The sequence below is a fragment of the Thalassophryne amazonica genome, chromosome 8, assembly GCF_902500255.1.
Source record: "Thalassophryne amazonica chromosome 8, fThaAma1.1, whole genome shotgun sequence".
Classification (NCBI taxonomy): domain Eukaryota; kingdom Metazoa; phylum Chordata; class Actinopteri; order Batrachoidiformes; family Batrachoididae; genus Thalassophryne; species Thalassophryne amazonica.
This window is the reverse complement of record NC_047110.1, coordinates 80493838-80516607: the sequence shown is the minus strand read 5'-3', so window position 1 is coordinate 80516607 and position 22770 is coordinate 80493838. Positions and strand designations below refer to the sequence as shown.

Sequence of the window (22770 nt, the reverse complement as noted above, 5' to 3'; positions counted from 1 at the left end):
GAAAGCAGAAGTTACAAGCTGAATGACAAATGTCAAATATACCCCACTCTGATATTTTGTAGTTAAAAAAAAAATAGAACGCCTGTGGTGAGCACAGTTCTGCTAATCAGCTAGTAGCTAATTAGTAATTTATTAACTTAGTCAGGGGTCTGTACCAGAATATCAATAGTTGTGTCATACTTCCTAAAGGAACCACTCCTAGATTTAATATTAATGTTGGAATTCCTCAGGGGTGTCCAATTTCGCCTTACCTCTTCATTTTAGTTACTGAAATGTTCGCAATCTACCTTAAAAATTGCAATGACCTTGAGAAATTGGATGCCTTGGGCACAGAACTGATTATAAGCCAATTAGCAGATGACACCACCCTCTTCTTGAAAAATGATAAAATCAAACTTTTCGCAGATACATCAGGGCTAACATTGAATTTGAGAAAATGTGAACTTCTAGCAATTCATGACACATCTAAAATAAATACGTAATATTCCTATTAAATCTGAAATTAAATATCTAGGAACCCTTATCACACAAAAAAAAACAGAAATTAAGCTCAACATTAAATATTGAAACTAAACTTAATGAATGTAAATCCAAACTAAATCTATGGCTTCAACGAGACCTTTCAATATTAGGTCGTATCTACTTAACGAAAATGGAAAGTCTGTCAAGATTAATCTATTCAACTTGCAGTACCGCTGTTCCTAATAGCTTAATTAAAACTATTAACCAAATAAACCTTAACTTTATATGGAGGAACAGACCTCATTATCTTAAAAAAAAAGTCATATGATTAAAGAAATAAAAGATGGAGGTCTTAATGTAATTGATTTTGACTGTCTTAATGGAACCCTAAAAATCAACTGGTTGAAATATTGGATCAAAAACTCAGAATTATTTTGGTATTGTGTCCCTAACTATATATTTAATAAAGTAGGAGGTTTAAAATTTCTTCTTTTAGCTGACTTCAGTATAGATAAACTACCTATTAAACTATCAGAGTTCCATAAGCAAGTGTTATTATATTGGAAAATGCTATATGTACATAACTATTCGCCACATTCCACTATCATATGGAATAATAGATTCATACTTCATAAAAACAAGTCATTATTTTACAAGGACTGGATGGAGAAGAACATATGGTCTATTGTGCACTTGATGGATGCAGAGGGGTGCATGTTAAACTACAAACAATTTTGTATGAAATATAAATTTAATCCCCCTAAGGTTGAATTCAATAGATTGCAGAAAGCGTTACCAAAACAATTTATTACTCAAACATACATACTAGAATATCATCCTATAACCCCACAATTAGCCACTCTAGCTATTGAAGGTATCTCATTCACTGACAAAAAATTTAATAACCACACAATTAGAAACCATCTAAATGAAACTTTATTCCCAGGTAAAGTAAATAAAAATAACAAACTTTATAGGTTTGACAAAAAATCAATTGAAAAAAAAAACAAACCCTATATTTAAAACTTCCTATACAACCAAAAGCTAAAGAAACACAGTTTAAAATCTTAAATGCAATTTACCCATCCAAGGAACTTTTAAGAAACCGTTTCAATATTGATGATAATAAATGCTTCTTCTGTGAAAATGATATAGAGACAATAGACCATATTTTCTATGAATGTGACAAAACCAGAATATTTTGGAATAACTTGGATCTTTGGCTGAAACAAAAAATAGTACTTCCAGAGTCTATTACCAGAGACATAATAACATTTGGAATATTATTGAAGAACAAAAATGATGAACTCTGTAGCAACCTAATCTTCTGTTTAGCCAAATTTTTTATTCATAAGCAAAGAGTGTTAAAATCACCCAATAGTATGGTCTTCGTGTCCCAAAGTTCTAGAAATGGAGTATCTCCACCTGGTGGGCATTTGCCATTAATGCTGTACTTCAGTGTAGTATCAAAGGTGAAAATTCTATTTATTTTTTAATCTCAAAACAAAGTAATCTGTAGTCTAATGAGCGAGTGTCCTTCTGGGTAGTTTGTATGCCTCTCTTATGTCTACTTCTGGACTTGCGATTCAACATTGCCATTCTTGTTTGTACATTAGTACATTTGTACATTGTTAAATAAAAGTTTAAAAAAAAAATAGTAGCTAATTAGTGAAGCTAACTTTTTTGTTAGAGGATTAGCTATGAAATTTTTGAGTTTAAAGTCACAAATATACGAGAATAAACATGCAAATGTACAAGAAATAACTCGCAAATTTGTGAGATTAAAAACATGTAAATCTGCAAGAAAAAAGCAGCAAATTTGCCACAATTAAACACGCACATTTTCAAGATTATAAACATGCAAATATGTGAGAAAAAAGCAGAAAATCTGCAAGAAAAAATGTAGCAAATTTGCCAGACTAAACATGCACATTTTCGTGATTATAAACATGCAAATCTGTGAGGAAAAAAAGCACATTTAACGCTAGCTACATTAACTTAATAATTTGATAAATAGCCAAATCAACATAGCTAACATCCAGGCTAGCTGTTACCTGCATTTGCATTAACTGCAAGCACAAGCATTATAGCATTATTTCTCTTATCTCTCAGACATTAAATATTGAAACCACTGCCCAGCATGTATTAATTATTTTTGACTGTAAAAACGTACATGTTGAAGCCACTGTCCCGTCTCATTCCATCGCTAAGGCGCCAATAGGCTGCATTTGCATGTGCATTTATGTACCTGTAGTTTTACGTGTTCTAATCTCGCATTGTCCTTTTCTGGCAAATATACATGTTTATAATCTCGCAAATTTGCATGTTTGGGTGATTCTTAGACTACGGGCACTTATTATGTCCTTTGATCATATTGTATGAAAAACAGAAAAAAGGGGAAATTTCACACTTTTATAGTTATCTTTACAATGAAAGTGTGTTAAGAAATTTGTTCTAGTAGTCTATGATGACTTTTTCACCTTTTTTCAGCATCATTATATGCAAATATTGCCGTTTTGTGCTTGTCCCACACCCAGACTTTTGATCTTCAATGATAAAAATGAATGGTAAAGAAAAGTTTTTTCTAATGTTTTAAAATATCTCTGAATAACATATCAGTAAAATAATCAAAACATAATTGGGGTATTCAATGTCATACAACTGTTGTGATTTTTTTAAACAAAATGTAGTTGTCCCACACTATTGCCGTAATTTCCACCACAACACTGTAATGTCCCTTTAAACAGTTTGTATGAAAGATTGTTTGGGTAGTTTCTATGGAGATAAACAGTGACATCAGAGCACATGTATATAGCGCCAAATCACAACAAACAGTTGCCCCAAGGCGTTTTATATTGTAAGGCAATGGTGTGGTGGAAATTACATTTTCAAGGCCAATAGTGCCCGTAGTTAAAGAATCACCTGTTTAACTCTCGCAAATTTGCGTGTTATTTCTCATAAATTTGCATGTTTATATATATTTGTGACTTTATACTCGAAAATGTAATCTCCATTTTTTTTCCCAGTCTTTGAATGACCCTAATATGCTGTTTATAATTATATCCCTTCACACTAGAGGCCAAATGGTAACCTGGGGTGAGGGGTTCAAGGTGCATTCGGATATGTCGTACAGCAACATGAGAGCATTCGGCACAGTCGTGCGGCCAGAGTACAAGCACTCAACTTTCGGCATGCGCCAGAGAAGTCAAACATATGGTACAATGGTCTCACTACAGTCTCACCGCAAAGTGACTGCAGTCGCAATATTCGTACGCCATAAAAATGGCTGTCAGGCAGCTCTGATAGCGTTTGAGGGCCGGCTTGAAATGTTCACCCACCTGCATGCACCTCCCCGTCACACCAGAGGCCGACTAAAGGTGAATGCTATTTGACCTTCAGTTGGCCAAGGTCATGTCACACTTGAACATCCTGTCACAGCAGTCATACTGGAACGACAAAGGTCATATGGACTGGCTACCAGTGGGACAAGTACCCGCAGTTTAACAGAGTCACAGTGCATGTTTTAACGTACATTAACTCACTAATGCAGTTACACTGGGCTTAAAATTAGAAAGAATTCTGTTTTATTCACACAGTTGAACAGTGTGCGTCAGTCTCTGTTACATAGCCAAAATGATCGGCACACCCAAGGTTTAAGTTTGAAACGTACATTAACTCATCATTAAATATGCAACACCTCTTATTTTATTCACACAGCTCATCAACAGTCCACATCATCAATGTAAAGCTTGCAGATTTATTAAAGGAACAGGTACAAATTTTAGATTGTTACATAACTGCAAGTGAATAAACATTGTGTTGTCTTCGGTGGTTTGGCAGTTTCCTCATGATTAAAATCCCCAAAATACCCCAAATCCAGATCATAGCCCCCAAGACTGAAAATTACCCCATAACAAAACAGCTTGGTATGGCAACAAAACATTTATTAAACCAAATTTAAACAATCAATAAGATGCTCCCCTCTATCATTTCTACACTCCTGGCATCAATTTGGCATATTCCTGATAATCATGTCAATAGTATTAAAACATACGTGCTCCTCTAATACGTAAATGTGAGTAGTATATAAACAATGAAAGTCCAAAGTCTGTTTGCCTCATCTCCAAAATGGCAAAGATGCGCCACCCCAAGTAGCCCCAACGTTCACCAAGCCCCGTAAACTGGATGTTGAATAGGAACTGCTTAACATTTGTTAAATGATCATTTGTTCATTTAATTATTTATTATTTACGTACATGTTGATCACAATCTGGTCTTGGCATGCTGAACATTTTTGGGAATCCCAATATTTATTAAAATTTCAGTTCTTTAGGTCGGTTTAGGCCTGGCCCTGGAACAACCGACCAGCTCGTCACTCTCACAAGGATCCTGGAGGGGCCCTGGGAGTATGCCCATCCAGTCTGCATGTGTTTTGTGGACCTGGAGAAGGCGTATGATCGGGAGTGAGGGTGTCCCTTCTCAGGGGCATCCAATCTCTGTACTCACAAAGTGAGAGCTGTGTTCGGGTGCTCGGCAGTAAGTTGGACTTGTTTCTGGTGGGGGTTGGCCTCTATAGTAAGGGCAGAGCTGGGGGCTGATGGGGGGGGTCATCGTCAATTTCCCTGGTGGAAGCCACTGAGTTAGTCCAACAACTCCGCAGTGGCAAAGCGCCGGGGGATGATGAGATCCGTCCAGAAAACCTGAAGGCTCTGGGTGTGGAGGCTTAGATGAGACATCTCTTCAACATTGCGTTGAGGTATGGGACAATGCCTAAGGAGTGGCAAACTGGGGTGGTGACGCCCATATTTAATTAGGGGGACCAGAGACTGTGTGCCAATTACAGGGGCATCACACTACTAAGCCTCCCTGGTAAAGTCTACTCCATGATGCTAGAAAGAAGGGTTCGGCCGATAGTCGAACCTCAGATTGAAGAGGAACAATGCGGGTTCCGTCCTGGCTGTGGAACAACTGACCAGTTCTTCACTCACACAAGGATCCTGGAGGGGCCCTGGGAGTGTGTCCACCCAGTCTACATATGTTTTGTGGACTTGGAGAAGGCGTATGATTGGATACCCCGGGAGATACTGTGGGAGGTGCTGCAGGAGTATGGAGTGAGGGGGCCCCTTCTCAGGGCCACCTAATCTCTGTGTTCACAAAGTGAGAGCTGTGTTCGGGTTCTTGGCAGTAAGTCTGACTCATTTCAGGTGGGGGCTCACCTCCGCCAGGGCTGTGCCTTGTCACAAATCCTGTTTGTAATATTCATGGACAGGATATCGAGGCATAGTCAAGGAGAGGAGGGTTTCCAGTTTGGTGGGCTAAGGATCTCATCACTGCTTTCTGCAGATGATGTGGTCCTGTTGCCTTCATTATCCTGTGATCTCCAGCACCCACTGGATTAGTTCGCAGCCAAGTGTGAAGCAGCTGAGATGAGGATCAGCACCTCTAAATCTGAGGCCATGGTTCTCAGCAGGAAGCCGATGGATTGCCTACCCCGGGTAGAGAATACGGCCTTGCCCCAAGTGAAGGAGTTCAAGTACCTCGGGATCTTGTTAACGAGTGAGGGGACAATGGAACATGAAATTGGCCAGAGAATCAGTGCAGCAGGGATGGTGTTGCATTCGCTCTACCGTACTGTTGTGACAAAAAGGGAGCTGAGCCAAAAGGTGAAACTCTCGATCTACTGGTCAATCTTCGTTCCTTTTGGTCATGACCGAAAGAATTAGACCACGGGTACAAACGGCTGAAATGGGTTTCCTTAGGAGGGTAGCTGGTGTCTCCCTTAGAGATAGGAGAAGCTTGGTCATTTGTGAGGAGCTCGTAGTAGAGCCACTGCTCCTTTGCGTTGAAAGGAGCCAGCTGATGTGGTTCAGGCATCTGGTAAGGATGCCCCCCCGGCTGCCTCCCTTGGGAGGTGTTCCAGGCACGTCCATCTGGGAGGATACTTCGGAGAAGACCCTGGACTAGGTGGAGAAATTATATCTCCACACTGGCCTGGGAACGCCTCGGGATCCCCCAGTCAGAGGTGGTCAATGTGGCCCGGGAAAGGGAAGTCTGGGCTCATTTTTTATGACAAACAAATGAAATCTCACTCCATTTCTGACAGGTTGTATCTACACACTCACAACAAATGTCATGCACCTACCACCCCCATTTTGTTTCCTACTTTGCAAACGAATATCATCTGTGAGCCAACCCAAAGATTTAATGTAGGGGAAGCCGGGGCAGAGTGGATCAGAAATGTTGTTTTGTGGCAGCATAAACACATTATGCATAGGTTTAGGTCATTCTATTTTGGATTTAATACAGCAAGTTATTGTTTATAAGGCTATGTTATTTATGTCTCTCCAAGTGTAATTTACAGCTGTTTAAAATCGACTTTAAAATTTTTGATTCACTGTGCCCCGGACATTAATTCACGAGACACAGTGAATCAGCTTAGAATATAATGAAAAAACACGACTATAAAGATTTCTTCAAAATTATTAAATATATACTGATGCATATACAAACTATAATCCAGCAAACCAGCTATGTAATGTGTGAGTGTCTTATATAGTGATATAAGGTCTTTAGAAACTATTATAAATACAACTGTCATAATTTCTGTTCAAACGTGAAAAGTTGTTTATATACACAAATTATAGAAATAATTAATGGAAAAATAAATGTATAAGCTTCAACAAGTAATATTTGTCATCCACTTGATACTGGGGCTTAGTAAATCACTTTCTAGACTGATTCACTGTGCCCCGGGTGCATGTGACACACATGAGTCATGTTATCAAATAGCTGATAGTTTGGAGAAAACATAACACATGCTCATCAGTTGGACGGGGTAGTCTTCTAACTAATAAGAATTTTTTGGGCCACCTTTCCTCTGTTGTGAGAAATAAATACAAAGACACTGACATCCTCTAAATTTACTTTTGATAGAAAAAAACTGACTTTACTTGCCACTTAGTTTTACCCTTAAAGTATCCAAAAACAAACCACTAATTTAAAAGGGGGATGTCTTTATGCATAAAAATATGGCATAACTGCTGCAAATATAAATATGTAGTTTTGCAGATATAGATACTGATTCACTGTGCCCCGTGATTCACCGTGCCCCGGTTTCTCCTAATCTATCAATTATATTTGACATCTTTAAGCCCAAATACACCACATTTCGAGTGTAACATCTCTCAGCACAAACAATGAAACCATGAAAAGAGCTTCAAGACTTTCATCACCGACTTCTTATGAGCCACTTTAATTAAAACATAACAAACTGGAGATATGACAATACATCATCTGATTAATGGGCACAAAATGAGACAAATTCACATAAAAAGTGCATGTGCACAAAAAAGGCATATGATTCATATCAACGTAAAATCTTTCTGAATACAACAGAACTGATTTTGTTTTTGATGAAATCAAAAATATGGCAGACTTTGTCCTGTTATTCTGTCCTGCCTTCCTCAACATGACATTTAGAGCTGTGGCTTTTGATATATAATTTTTTTAAATCAATCAATCTGATTAGATATACAATCAGCAAAATAGTTGATTTCCTAGAGGCCACCCAGAACACGTCACTTAGTTTCGCTTTCATTTCTAATAATAGCAAAGCGAGAAAATAAAGGAATCTTAACATTTCAGAAGTTGGAATCACTTAAACTTTGGTTCTCCTCCTACACAAACGACTGAGTAATTGATCTTGTGCTGATCGACGAGACTTCCACTGCTGTGCACTGTACAGCGCGCTAGTCATGATACATCAGACAATACCAGTTTTGATGTTGCTTGTGTTTGTGGGAAGCCGTTCACCACAAACACAGACGTGCTGGGACGGGGGTGTGTGTGGGGGGGGGGGGGGTTTAAGCACCGCCTCCAGACATTTGGCAGCTTGCTTTGCGGCTGTTTATCTCCCGTTTACTTTCTGGCTCGTTGCAGCAGGGCTTTGAACACATCGAGAATCTCTGGGTCCTCCCCAGCAGACAGTTCTGGTGTGTTTTTCTCCAACCAATCTGAGGATTGGATCTGGTGCCTCAGAGTGCCAATCAGAGACTCCAAACTCTCTGTCGGATTAGACGCTTGGCAGTCGTCATTGGCTGGCGAGGCTGTGTCAGGAACGGGGACGCTCTTCTCCCCCAGCCGGTCCGATGACTTGCTCTGTGGTGATGGTGTTGAATTGACAATCGCGGCATTGTCTGAATCCCCACGTTCCTCTTTCACTGACTCCTTGGTGTCCTCAGAGGCGTCTTTGATGTAGTCTAAATCAGTGCCGGCATTTTCTGCTTCAATTTCTTTCAAAGCCTCCCCGATTCGCTTTAGTCCTGAAACAACACGCAACATTAAATGAACAAGTCAGACGCTATTATCCAATCAACGCTTATTTTAAGATGAAAAGCCCGTTGGGGCAAGACAAAGCAGGAAAGGACCAAATTAAGTAACTGAAATATAATCAAACTGATTCCTGCTTCTAATGCAGAAGACAGGACATATAATAGTAACAAACTGAACACATTTTTCCACTTTACATCATTTAAATATGTGACAGACTAATTGGGAAAAGACAGAAAGGACACATATACCTGTACATGACATATATGTTGAAAGTGTACACACAGTATTTTATGGTACTAACTGACCGAGCTGTAGGCGGTGCTGTTGATCTGAGAACACAATGCGGAACCAGCCTGGAGTGGAACAGAAGAAGGCCTGGCCACAGCTCAGCAACACCTTGTGTCGGAGGAAACGCCTCCACATAGACAACTCCTCCTCAAATGACGACTCTCTGAGGTACTAACAAGTGGGGGAGAAATACACATTCATACATCAGACATACAGGAATGGCTGGGATAGGCTCCAGCACCCCCCCCCCCCATCCTCCCTGTGACCCTTAACTGGAGTAAGGAAGTATAGGAAATGAATGAATGAAAATACAAAAATATACAAAGGTTTCAAAATACGTTCAGGAGATATGCAAATGAACCAATTTTGTATAATCACAATATTGACTCAAATTAAAAAGTTACTGATCAATAACAAAAATAACTTGATGCAGTGAAATAAAGAAATACAAACATTAAAAAGTACATGTGACAGTTATCGCATTGTTACATTGCATTAATGTATTATTACAGTAAATTGTTTCAGCCAGATTTCTTGCAACAAGTCAAGGGATGGAAACTTGAAATGACTGGACTTCATTTACATTCATCATGAAGAAATACAAGCAATATGGTACTGTATGGCAACTCTGTCTGGGTTCAACCATTTGCAAAAACTGAGTGATCATGCAAAAAAAGGTGCGAGTGAGGGAAGCCACCAAGACACCCATGGCAAGTTATGGCTGTGATTGAATAAACTGGTGTGGCTTAATGGTGGCACGGACCAGAGAATAGTGAGGGAAGCCACCAAGACACCCATGACAACTCTGAAAGAGTTTTAGGCTTCTGTGGAGGTGATTTTATCTGGGGATCTGGATTTCTCAATATGAGAGCAGGTAGTGAAAAATGTGAACACTATTATTTATTTATTTTGCCCCTGAATCCAATCCCAATCTGAGTCATTTAATACTGAGTATTTACTGATACATATTCCTGATCTGATAATTGTATTTCCTTGATATTACACTTGCATAGAATAGAATGCAAGCACAATTAAGTCAATCCATTGTATATGCTTGTCAGTTTAACAGCTCTGCCGTGTTTAAAAAAAACCCTTCAATCCAAGCTGCTTCTTAATGCTTTGATTCGTTAATTTAAAAAGAAATAAGCAGATTTTTTATATAGTTCATCAATTCCACTTAGTGCAGCATTGTAGTAGTAAAACCAGAACACAGAGTAATAATAGTGACTGAACGAAATTTAAGGTGTTGAAAATACATTCATCGCCAATATTGTTTTTATTGTTATTACTATTATTGCATGAAAATGTCAAAAATCTCTTGGACCATTAGGTCTAACCGGGAGGGGGAGGCTTGACCCCTTGCTCCTTGGCTCTGTACCTGTACGGTCTCTCTAACCTGCAGAAAAACAGCCACAATGATGAGAAAAACTTGTTTCTTGTTTGTGGAAATAACTCCCTGATTGTCCGGTAACAAGGATATATGTCATGCACAGTCCATCAGAAACAGACTTGGTGCATATATGAGGTGAAGGAGAGTCAAATCTGTTTCTAAAACTGGCACTGTGGCAGCACGTCATTGCTACATGCTACAAAGAGTGAGACTGATACACACTTTTAATGATCTGTTTGAATAAAATAAACTATGTTTATAAAACTTCCAATAACGTTACACATTCAGACCACAGACTGTGTTTCAGACAGAAGCATGTGTGATTCTCTGTTTAAGAGCAGGAGCAACATCAATGCCTTTTTCAAGATGCCACTGACAAATATATTTATATATCATATTTTCTGAAGTATATGTCACACTTTTTTATGTATGTGGAACACACATTTTAACAAAGGTTGTGCTTGGCGTGAAATTTCAAAAAATAATGAAGATGGACAAATAAACAAACAAGGGATTGACAACAAATTGGAGGTTGTTTAATGGAGTTTGCACAACAGGATACTTTCGATGGACACAGATACAGAAGTGAACAGTTGATTTTTGAAGGAAGCCGTGCGTAACATATGGACTTTTATACTGCAAAAATAATAAGATGGACAGCATTTGATAGACATGGATTGGTTGTCACCAGATGACGCATACCGGGGGGGGGGGGAGGGGGGTCCTGTTGTGATGTGTCATTTGAAATCACAAGCATTCCCAAACTGCCATCAGTGATTACTACCTGTAACAACGAAAGAACTTTTCACATTTTATTGTGAAATCTTTTCACCTTATTAAATGAGATACAAACTTATCACGTTAAAACATGAAATTTATTTTAAGAAGTGAATGTTTTCACAAAGTTGCTTTCAGGAGCTGAAAGACAGAAACTTATCTCATTATGATGTGAAATGTTTCACATTTAATGCGATAGTATCACCTAATAATGTGAAAAGTTGATCTCATAATACCATAGAAAAGTTGCATTTAATAACGTGATGCTTGATTACAAATGAAGGATTTGATTCATTGTTGTGATTCATATAAAAAACTAAATGTCTCTTGGTATATAAATTATTTTTTTAATCCTTGTCATTAAGTAGGTAAAATGAGAATTGCGATTTTGTAGGGGAATAAACTGTTTATACATGAGCACTGATATGGATAGTTCTTTAATTTCCTATATACGTATCCTTGTCCTATGATCTGCAGTAAAAAACAGTCAGTTTAAAAGTAACTGTGTGGCTTGGATTAAACTGGATTAATTTCTTGTAATATTTGAATTAGTGAAGCTTCTGTTCTTGTTTTTCTATATGTAATTACAAGCGACCTAATTTAGTGTCTAAACGACAGTTAAAGTCACCACCCATTAGTACAACAGAGGATTTAATCAAATTCTACTGTCTACTATCACTACTATTACTACCTATACACCTATAGTACTACGAATAACACTACTCCAAATAATACTATAATAATAATAGACTATCTATTGTGAAATTACAAATATCATTTAATACCTGCACTCAATTTAATCTAATAGTTTAATTAGTAATCTGCCTGTACTTGTAAGAGATTATTTGCATTTCTTCAAGTTTTCAACACTCATTCCAAATGAAGGAAACTGTGGAAGAAAGAATTCAATTCAATTTCAATTTAATTAGCTTATAATGCGCCAAATCACAGCAAAAGCCATCTCAAGGCACCTTACATTAACAATTCAACATAAAATTAAATAAATAATTAAAAATGAATTTAAAAAATTAAATACATAATTAAAAACAGAAGTAAAAGAATAAATAGATAAAAAAAAGAAAAACTATTCATAAGAAAGAGAATAAAACAGGTTTTCAGTCTTGGCTTAAAAATGTCCACAGACTTCCGACTGCCTCACGTCGCAGAAGATTGTTCCTGCGACCGTGAGCATGAATTCTGCTACGGATTGTAAATTGTCCCTATAAACAAAGACATATCTGCCTTCAGGGTCCCTTTTACATGTGGCTAAGTATAAATGAAGTAGCCTGTATGTTCAAAATAGTGACTCCTCTAGTGTTAGATAAAAATGATAAATAGTAAGCCTGGCCTATCCAATTTTACTTTATTTTCATTTCCTCTTTTTTCATGAGATAATTTCCTGTAAAAAAAAACAAACAAACCTGTATTTGGTCTTTGTTTTTTTGTTTCTTTGTTTTTTGGGAAAGCTCAATTTTTCTGCTTTGCTGGATGATGTTTTCTATTAACATTAAATGTATAGAACCAATTGCTAGTTATACAGAACATACCACTTTACTGTTTTCACAGTAATACACTGCCTTTGTTGTTGCACTTGAAACGTCTATCTTACTTACCTTAGCCTGCATACAGCAAATTAATTTTCCTTTCTGGTGGTAGGATATGAAATGCAACATTTAAATATACCTGAAAAAAGAACCCAATAGATGTGACCACGCCACTAATGAAACCTTGCTCTACCATATGAGTTGTTTGTGTATATATATTTGTATTTTGTTGGGTAATAAATCTTTTTGTGATGAAATACCTGAATTAACAAACTGATCAACCTCTTTATTAAAAGCACACAACGTCTGTTTACACAACAACCCGAAAGTCTCCCCTTGAAGACATTGGACTGAAATTATTTCCTTCGTGCATATCTTCATATAATGTGCTTTTATTGACCGCGTGGACGATGGGGTGATTGCACCACCACTCTTCCCACCCCAACACACACCACGTTTGTTTGCAGAGCCTTTAAAACATTTCGCTACACACACAGCTGCTGTAACGCTTAGTTATCTACAGGCAAAGTGAACTGTCTTGTCTCCAACACCTCTGACTCCCTACTTAACATTAGGAACAAACACTGATAGGATGAAACGGAGCTCCCTAGAGTCGGCAGAGGGTAAGAACAGCTCAGTGATAGCAACTATTTAGTGTACATTGATAACCTCACAATTTCTTCTTCTTGCACTGCAGCCTACAGTAATAATGTATAATAATTAACATCACCCCACCTCTATTCTCCAGGGGTAGCTATTTTCAAAGTGTAGGATAAATACTAAGCTCTTATTAAAAGGCCAGTCCCCAGTCAATAATGATAAAATGAGAGCAGTCTCAGAAAATACAATAAGCAAAAGAGCAGTAGGCCAACTATTTCTTTAAACGCAAGTCTAACTGAGACCCCGTTCATACTGGGGTTTGCAATCCATCTTAAGGCAGATTCAATCTGGATTGCTTTCTAGCCAGAATGAAAGCGGGTGTGTGCGTGTTTCTGTGTAGCGATAAGGCGCCGCAGAGAAACTGCTTCACCGGAGAAGACACAGGGTGCACGGAAGATTGGCATCCTGAGTACATCCTACACATGTCCGAATTGAAATCATGCATGGGCGCACGCGCTCTATGTTTAGATGGACCAGACCCAGACAGCAGAAGCTAGCTGTATTTTTTGTTTACCAATGAGAAATAACAGACAGCTTGATGGATTATTTAACTACAGTCAACTCCTTAAAACAGGTAATAAATGTGAATTTGTGTGATATTTCAGAAAGAAATTAATTTATAACCTCACAAAAGTTTGATCTCATGGTCCCAAGCGAGCCGGTGTCGCTGACCGAATGGTCCCCCCTAAAAATCGGTCTGCCTTTTGCATCTGCACATGCGTCGTTAGCTGTGGTTCACGGATTAAAACCTCGTTTCTGCTTCAAACTGCACTCCATTCATCATCTATCTCAGCGACAGATATCTGAAGCTTTTGTACAACAATCATTTCCACATAAATTCAGCATTATTTCATCATAAAGCAGCGGAAGCGATCAGAGCGGCGCAACAAAAAGAGCTGCTAGCTGATGTGTTCACTGTGCGTCAGTTATTTCAAAGCGTCACAGAATTTCTGCTTAAAACAGCCCCGTTTCTGCTTGAAACTGACTTTTAGAATGATTTCAGAGGTTTTACCTTTATCATCTGATGGTTAATAATCCCATTAGTCCATTTGATTGCTTTGGGAGAAGAGACTCTGTCTCAGACACGCTGCTGTGGTCCAAAATGACATATGGGCAGATGCAAAAGGCGGACCGACTTTTAGGGGTGGACCGTTCGTTCTGCTACACCGGATTCAAACCACAACTGTGCTCAGACTGCACTGAATCCAGCTCAAATCCGACTTCGAGAGGTGGGTTGAAAAGAATCTGGCATGAGTCAGATTTGCGCCATTCGGAATCAAAAAAAATCCTATCCAGGTTAAGCAAGATGTGACTGTATCCTGTAAACCTGAACAGGGTCTGAATGGTTGGTCCTGTTTCAAGCAACAAGTTCCACAGATGCAAGATTCAAGTGACAGGCCATAATCTAAGACTATACCTTTGCAAAAACCAGAAGTTACACTAAAAAAAACTGAAAGTTGAACCAACTTTAAAAGTAACCATAATTTGTTGCATCTAAATTCTGTACTTTTTCTCAAAGTATATTCATAATGTGGTTGAAAGTTTAAATTATGAACATACTTTCAGACAACGTAATAAATTTAGGTGTAAAAAATGACAGCAACTGACCACTTTCTGCAAATTGCTTCATCATGACTTGGACTAGTTTTCATGAAACTTGAGGAGCACTGAATAATATATCAACTTTTAGTGGTGCTTCAATCCAGGAGCAGATTTGGCAGCTGGGGTTTTTTTTAAACACTGAAAAACTGTGTATTTTGCAGCATTTTCTGCAAGTTCTCATGAAATACAGTGTGGATCCCCACTTGAAAAAAGAAAAGAAATCCATAAATATAGTCAAAGGGCTGGAACATGGGTCAGGGTTTATATGGTTGAAGGGCTTGTTGCACCTTAACGGGGCCATGCACCCTCCAGGCCTGTCGAGTTTGATGTGAAATAACTCTAATGGTGTTAACTGTCGTCAGATTCAGAAGTTCAAACCAGGTAGGCTATGTTGTGTCTCAGTCCTCCTCCAAAACATGGACTTAAATTTGAGACCATTTCAATGAACATGTGACTCTTCAAAACCAAACTCCATGAAATCATACAGTTTAGATGAATCATCTGGGTCTTGATAGCAGAAATGCATGTTTCCAAAAGTGCCTTTCTAAACAAGTCATGGAATTTGGAAGTTGGGCAAGGATTTGCAGGATGAGTGTGTAAAACTCCTGTGTGTATCACATTGTAGTGCAGTGGTAAAGTTTCCGTCTGTTAATCAGAGCTTTTGTGCGGCACGGTGGATTAGTGATTAGCACTGGTGCCTCACAGCAAGAAGGTTGTGGGATCGATTCCTGGCCTTTCTGTGTGGAGTTTGCATGTTCTCCCCGTGTCTGTGTGGGTTTCCCCCGGGCACTCCGGTTTCCTCCCACAGTCAAAAACATGCTTATTTAGGGTCTGCTCTTTTCTTTGCTCCTGACCAAGGCAGCATCTACATCTGGAGTTGGCCCCCAGGTGCTGGACTGTGGCTGCCCACTGCTTCTAGTGGTTAGATGGTGCCTAACTGTAATTAGGATGGGTTAAATACAGAGGACAAATTTCGTTGTATGTATGTGCAATGACAATAAAGTTTCTATTCTATTCAAATGATAATATTAAATGTAGCAACTTAGTCTGAGGTTGGTCTTGGTACCTTTCTGAAATCAGCCCAGACATATAATGCAGCAGGTCTGTCCAGGTAGGGGATACCCATAATCCTCAGCTCTCCCGTCACGTAGGTGTGTGCAGCTTTCAGCCGCCGTCTGTTTTCAGGCAAAAATTCTTTGCTGATCCAGTCTAGAAGATGTGAAAGTGACAAATGTAGTATCTTTCTACAACATGAAGCGAAGCAAAACTCCACAATTTTTTCTTTCCAGATCAGAAGAAGGCAAATGAGGTGATCCTGAACAAACCTGTGTTTATGCATTTAAACTCAGCCATACATGTTTTTGTTCAGCACAAATCAGATATGATGAACACAGCTTGTTTGTAAAACTGATGGTGGAGCTTGGATCCCTACCTCTATCCTGAAGCAGTTGTGCTGCCTGGTGCTGGCTGGGTCCAGAAATACCGTGCAACACACCCAGCGTGCTCAAAGCTTCCACAACATCTTCGTTTTCAGTATACAGAACACCGATTCTCATTCCAGACATTGCAAAGTCCTGGAAATGGCATTATAAAAGAAAAAGAGAAAGAGAATCAGCATGCAGAAAGAGAAACAAAAGTTAACTTTCACTGAGGAAAATCAGTTGACTGAACTGTCAACACAGTTATATACCCAAAAAAGCCCTCAGCAAAGTGCAGTCTGGCACACGGGGCACAGTACGTACCTTACTCAGCCCCCACAGTACATGAGTCCTACGTGGGTCAGGCAAACTGCAAAAAGAACATACCATCAAGAGGTAAGAAGATAAAGTCATTCACAGTGCTTACTTTTAAGAATATGCAGATTAGAGGTCTTCACACATCCAAATGTTAAGCCGCGTCCACACCAGACGCCACGCAAGCGACGGCGGTGAGAAGTTGCCATCTAATCCCTATAGAAGGATGCGCTGTGGTGCCATGAAAATCCAAGCCACGCAATGTGACGCAATGGACGCGAATAAAGCGACGAGAATAAATCGATTTTGAGCGATTGCCGCGTTTGTGGTGCGATATCGCGTTGCGTCGCTCTCTTCCCCAAGTTGAAAAATCTGAACTTTCAGATAAGTTCAGAAAAAGGGACTGGATATGTAGTGATGTGAAGATGTTTGGAGTTTATACTTGATGTAGACATGTCCTGTCTCTGGTAATCAGCCTGTGAGCAGTACTTATGTCCCTTTTGTCCAACACAATTATGACAGAGTTTGAGGGGAGAGCGAGGAACTGCAACAGCAGCCAGTTTTTTTTCTTTGTTCACATGTGCGCGCGCAAACGAATCATCCTTGAAGATAATTTTATTAACTACACAGATGTATAATAAAACAAATGGTGACTGGTTTATAACACAATTATGACAGAGTTGGAGGAGAGAGCGAGGAACTGCAGCAGCAGCCAGTTTTTTTTTAATTGTTCACATGTGCGTGCACAAACGGGACAGGAGGTCCTCAAACTGGGTCCTGGAGAGGCGGAAGTACTGCTGAAAGCGGCCGTCATCCAGACGCAGCTCCTGCAGCAAATGATGAAACTCCCTGAATTGGGAACGTCTCATGAGGATGTTGTGAACCCAGGGACGGCGCCGCTTGCGACGTATGTCAGCTTTCCACAACAAAAAGAGCACAGCAACTTGCTCTGTGTGATCAAGGTCCGCCATGTTGACATGACGGCGAGTGGAATGGAAGCTCCTCCTATTTGATGACGCATTGGGACGAATTTTCGCAGTGAAAGTTTCCGCCCAAGCAGAGCGACACACCGGGCAATGGTGGCGCATCCATCGCCAGTCGAGGGCCGCGAATTTGTGGCGTCGCGTGGCGTCCGGTGTGAACGTGGCATTAGGAACTAGAGGTGTGAATTTCTCCCTTATAAAACAATACAGTACATAAATGACGTTATTAAGACAGACGTGCGGAGGAGTTCCGCGCATCGCGGTGCAGCCGCTCGGCGCAAAGCAACGCCGTGATCTCAGTAACACTGAGAACTGCATTGAGATGCTCTGATCACGCTTCACTTTAACCGCTGCACACTGACAACATCATTAACATCACAACATAAAACTATTTTTATATTGTGAATATATTCTCTGGGTTTATAGACGTTGTTATTGCGTTTGTTTTATGTAAACATGCGAGAATCACAGGCTGTCTCTCCGTTATTTTCAGTGGGAGCTGCTGTGAGCTCCGCTCGCTTCCTGTTCATGTCGTTCTGGGAGAAAGTGAAGTTTGCTCTTTAATGTCTTGATTATTGTTCTTTACAACACTGTTTGTCCTCTTTGTTCCAGAGTAATATATATAATATGTCTGAAATTCGGTTTGCATTTATTAAATTCCACGTAGATTAAATGTAGCAGACACGGATTATTTGTTATAATTGTTTTAGCAAGTTTTCAGGGTATCATGCAGCAGTCTCTTATTAATGTGACAAAAAGCATAAAAAATTACGTTTTTGTAGTATAATATTCATTTACAATTGTCATCATGTGGATTCTCTATGTTGTTTTGACTGCAGCGACTCTCTGGCACGCAAGGGATTATGGAATACGTGAAAACCGCGAATAGCTTTCCTGTTTTGAAAAGTGTTAACAAACTACAAACCAAAAGTAAAATTCAAACAGGTACATTTATCCGTGATACTGTCTACAACTGTTGGACATGTTGATTTCGTTACCAGTCTCCTGAGAGCTTCACGCCAAACTTTGAACTTTTACGAGAGTGTGATGACACAGAAGTAGCAGTGAAACAGCTTAACCAAATTACAACATTACAATCAAGCCATCATCCAATTCACAGTACATTTAGATCGATTCAGGCATCCGTGTGTTGATGCAGTCGTATATATTTTACTTTAAAATTGTTTTCCAATTTGTTACCAAATAAAATGGACTTGCAAAATACTTAGCTGAACACGGCTGTGCATAAATTTATTTCTAAAAAGACCCGTTTGAAAGTAATCCAAAGTTAATAGTAACGATTTTAAAGCAGCCTGAGGAAAACGAGATGAGAATGAACAGACCCAGAATGAGAGAGAACAAGCGAAAGCACCAACTCTTAATTACAGTGACTCCTAACGGGTCTCTATCCTGACCATCTACAGCGCAAAGCACAAGTCCTTTTGGGGCATGTCCAACACATTTTTGCTTTTTACATGGCATGAAAATAGAGCATAAACTACAGAACAGCAAGCAAAGAGCTGGATTGGCAGTAATACATCAACTCCATTACCGTGTTTGTGGTGTTTTGCTACACTCTTACATGGAGTATGCACTGAAACTGAAAGTTGAATTATGTTGAATTTTGTTATCTTTGCGCATTCAGCCAAAGCGAGTGACAGTGGAATAGGACTCCCCGGACAAAGGGGGTTAATATACGAGGTCTGTGAGAAAAGTATCGGACCTTTTTATTTTTTTCAAAAACCATATGGATTTGAATCACATGCGATTACATCAGACAACCTTGAACCCTCATGCGCATGCAAGAGTTTTTTCACGCCTGTCGGTTACGTCATTCGCCTGTGGGCAGGCTTTGAGTGAGGAGTGGTCCACCCCTCCCGTCGGAATTCCTTTGTCTGACTTCTTCCTGAGAGACTGGCGCTTTGCTTTATCAAAATTTTTTCAGAACCTGTGAGGCAGATCGAAGTGGACACCATTCGAGAAATTCAGCTGGTTTTCGGTGAAAATTTTAACGGCTGATGACAGATTATGGAGTCTTACTGTCGCTTTTAGGACTTTCCACGGAGCGGGACGTCGCGCTCTGAGGCCCCGTCGTCAGCCTGTTTCGAGCTGAAAACCTCCAAATTTAAGCCTCTGTTGACCCAGGACATCGTGAGAGAACAGAGAAGTTTCAGAAGAGCTCGGGATCAGCAGTTTATCCAGACACTCCACTGTTAAAGGAGATTTTGTAATGAAAGACGTGCGGACGGATTGGCGTGTCGGCAGGCAGCCGCTCATGGCCCGGCGCCACAGGAAAAACACCTCCATTGGAAGCCTTAAGGACAAGTTGGAACATGTCCAGCTGTTAAACAATTTCTCATATACTCACTCTACTGAAAGCCATCAAAAGCCGCCTGGTTTTTACAAATGGTTATCAACACAGAGGTGTTTAAAAGTGATAAAAATAATAAAAAGGTAATAGACTTCTAACAAAGAATAAGGCTGCATAGGTATAACATACAAAGTACCTGTTTATACTGAGGACATTGTGAAATGTGACCGATTCATCAAAAATGGACAGCATGTACACCTCATTAATGATAGCGTGGAGCTCATTCCTAAAACAGCAAATAAGGGAAGAAACAAATATTAAACATATACAGTGTTTGCCCTATAACCTTAAAACATTTTGGAGGGTTATTTTCTGAGTAATTTAGGAAGCTACTGAAGCTCGAAGTCATGCTTCCTGATCTGATCTCATACAAGACAGATGTACAGAACACAAAGATATGAGACCGGCGTATCATAAATGTATGAACCAAAACCAGTAAGGTATTGGCAAACAACTGTAGAATAACAAAGTAACAATGTTTGCCTCTATGGTAGTAAAGAAGGAGAGGCCGGGAACTGTAGAACAGGTTGTGTCCCATCAGTGGCTGATGCAGAAATCAACTCGGGATGCTACTGAACTCCGGAGTGATAGAGGAAAAAAAACATACTAATACTAAGGCCATATTTTACATCACAGAGTGTTTGAAATGTTATTTTGTGCAATATGCAATTTGTTCCCACAATTTGAATAATTAATCTCTGTGTTCAGTTCTTAGGTTCATGCGCAGAAGATAAGTCTATCTCTGCTCTATGCTCTGTCCCAAGTTGGTGGAGGATACGGGCAGCGCATAGTGTACACAGAGCAGACATGCTGAGTAACAAATGACAACTTGTTTGTGTGGATAATAGCAAACACAGAAACATATTTGTTGAGCACAAAACAGTTTTGCTTGCTCAGACAGGTATGTAGACCAGCCTTTCCATGAATGTAGGAGTGACTGTCAGTTAAAATATACACACTGCAATACAGAGTATTTTTTGGTGCAATCTCGATGTAATGTGGAGTCCTGTCGCATAAATGTGTCGTGTACAGCGACCGTAACAGTCACAAAATACAAATGAAAAAAGCAAAATCATACAATCGATTTTTTTATTATTTCATATGAAAATTAAAAGTCAAGTGGCCTCTGTGTACATGTGTGGATGTGTGTAACTTTGATCACAGAGAAACTGAGGAGAGCTGACATTTGGCTTTTGGTATGCTTATGTATTTTGGGTCAAGGGTGAACACCACGAAAAAGGAAAGTTGATGGGACTAATATTTTTGGAGAAATTATGGATAACTTGTAACAACAGTGAACAATGGACATAGATATCACCATTAATCAGTCTCTGTTAACCAGACAAACTCTAAACAAAAGAAATATCTCAACCTTGCCAGTTGTAAAACATGACATCAACTTATTGTGCCAAATAATAAATACAATTACTCACAAAACTTTCTCATTTAAATTTCCTGCACTTTCAGTTAAAATCATTATAGAAACTTTGCATAATTTATTACCACCCTTGAAAAATGTCAGTTACCTATTTTATAAACACTACCCAATCTAGAACCTGTAGATCCCCACAGGCAACACACTAGTACAATTTTAACGAATAAATAGTTACATACAGAATACACAGCAGAACTGAGTATGTCCTGTACAGTATCACGTAAATATCAAATAATTTATAATTGTATTTGTGTTGCACAAGGGCATAGTCACTAATTTTTATGACTATGATATTTCTCTATTCCATTTGAACATAATGCTAAATATGTGAGAATTCTGTAGGATAATTACTTTGGGGTATAACTATCGCATAATCTGAGATGTATAACACAAACACCTGCTGCAGAGTATTTTTTGTTGATGTGAACTTTGCAGTGAATATGTTTTTGCCATTAATTTCACTGTGGCGCATATGAAAAAAAGCTCCAGCTCAAATAAAGATATAGATATGTATAAAAATGCCTGTATTGTATGTATTAAGTTGCAAAATATAAAACCCCACTCAGAAAAATTCACTCAAAAACAAGCAGTTGTATTTATGTTTGGTATAAAAGGTTAAGGATTGTCTGGTTTGTTTCAAAGACAAAACAACGTAATGGCAAAAAGTTCCTTCTATATGCTACATGAATGTAAACATACTATATTTGATGAATACATCAGCTCAGTGCCTTTACAGGTCCACAAAAGGAATTAGTCTGACAAGATCATTTAGGAAAGAGATGATCCAGAATCCCTATTTTACGCTGGCACTTGATAATATGTTGACGGCTGAGAGAAGTAACAAAAGTCCATCAGGAGTTCTTGATGTTCCACACGCAAAACATAGAGAATTTAACACTAGAAACTATTTGCTTTGTCTTATGGAATGTGTTTAAAGAAGCCACAGGACTGTGGACTGGGAGTGTGATCGTGGCAGGACACAGTATGAGATAAGAGTAAATCAAACATACCTTTTGGCAAACTCCAAGAATGCAATCATCTCCTCAGGAGTGTAGATCTCAGCCAAGGGATTGTGGGGGTTTATCAGTATAACACCTCGGATGACAAACCCCTAAAAAGCAAAAAGACTGATTTATTTTTGTAATCTCTGAAGACAGTTATAGTAGAATCCCTGTTAGCTATTGCGGCAAATAG

The 22770-nt window shown here is 39.1% G+C and overlaps 1 protein-coding gene across 3 annotated transcripts in view; it reads right to left on the bottom strand.

Moving 5' to 3' along the window:
* Positions 1–7411: 7411 nt before the first annotated feature.
* The window catches only part of accs (1-aminocyclopropane-1-carboxylate synthase homolog (Arabidopsis)(non-functional)), a 36339-nt gene continuing 20980 nt past the window's right edge, over positions 7412–22770 (bottom strand). The window contains exons 9-16 of one of the 3 annotated variants that reach the window (XR_004562274.1): positions 22587–22687; positions 20278–20367; positions 16797–16842; positions 16487–16628; positions 16121–16263; positions 9099–9252; positions 8224–8783; positions 8048–8150 (exon numbers count right to left, since the gene is read on the bottom strand). Coding sequence is in view for 2 of the 3 variants with exons in the window: in XM_034176834.1 (XP_034032725.1) it covers positions 8380–8783; positions 9099–9252; positions 16121–16263; positions 16487–16628; positions 16797–16842; positions 20278–20367; positions 22587–22687 (1080 nt within the window). In the remaining variant the exon portion in view is untranslated. Of the gene's footprint in view, positions 8784–9098; positions 9253–16120; positions 16264–16486; positions 16629–16796; positions 16843–20277; positions 20368–22586; positions 22688–22770 lie in introns of all 3 variants that reach the window. The other 2 variants (XM_034176834.1, XM_034176833.1) reach the window with 2 other exon arrangements.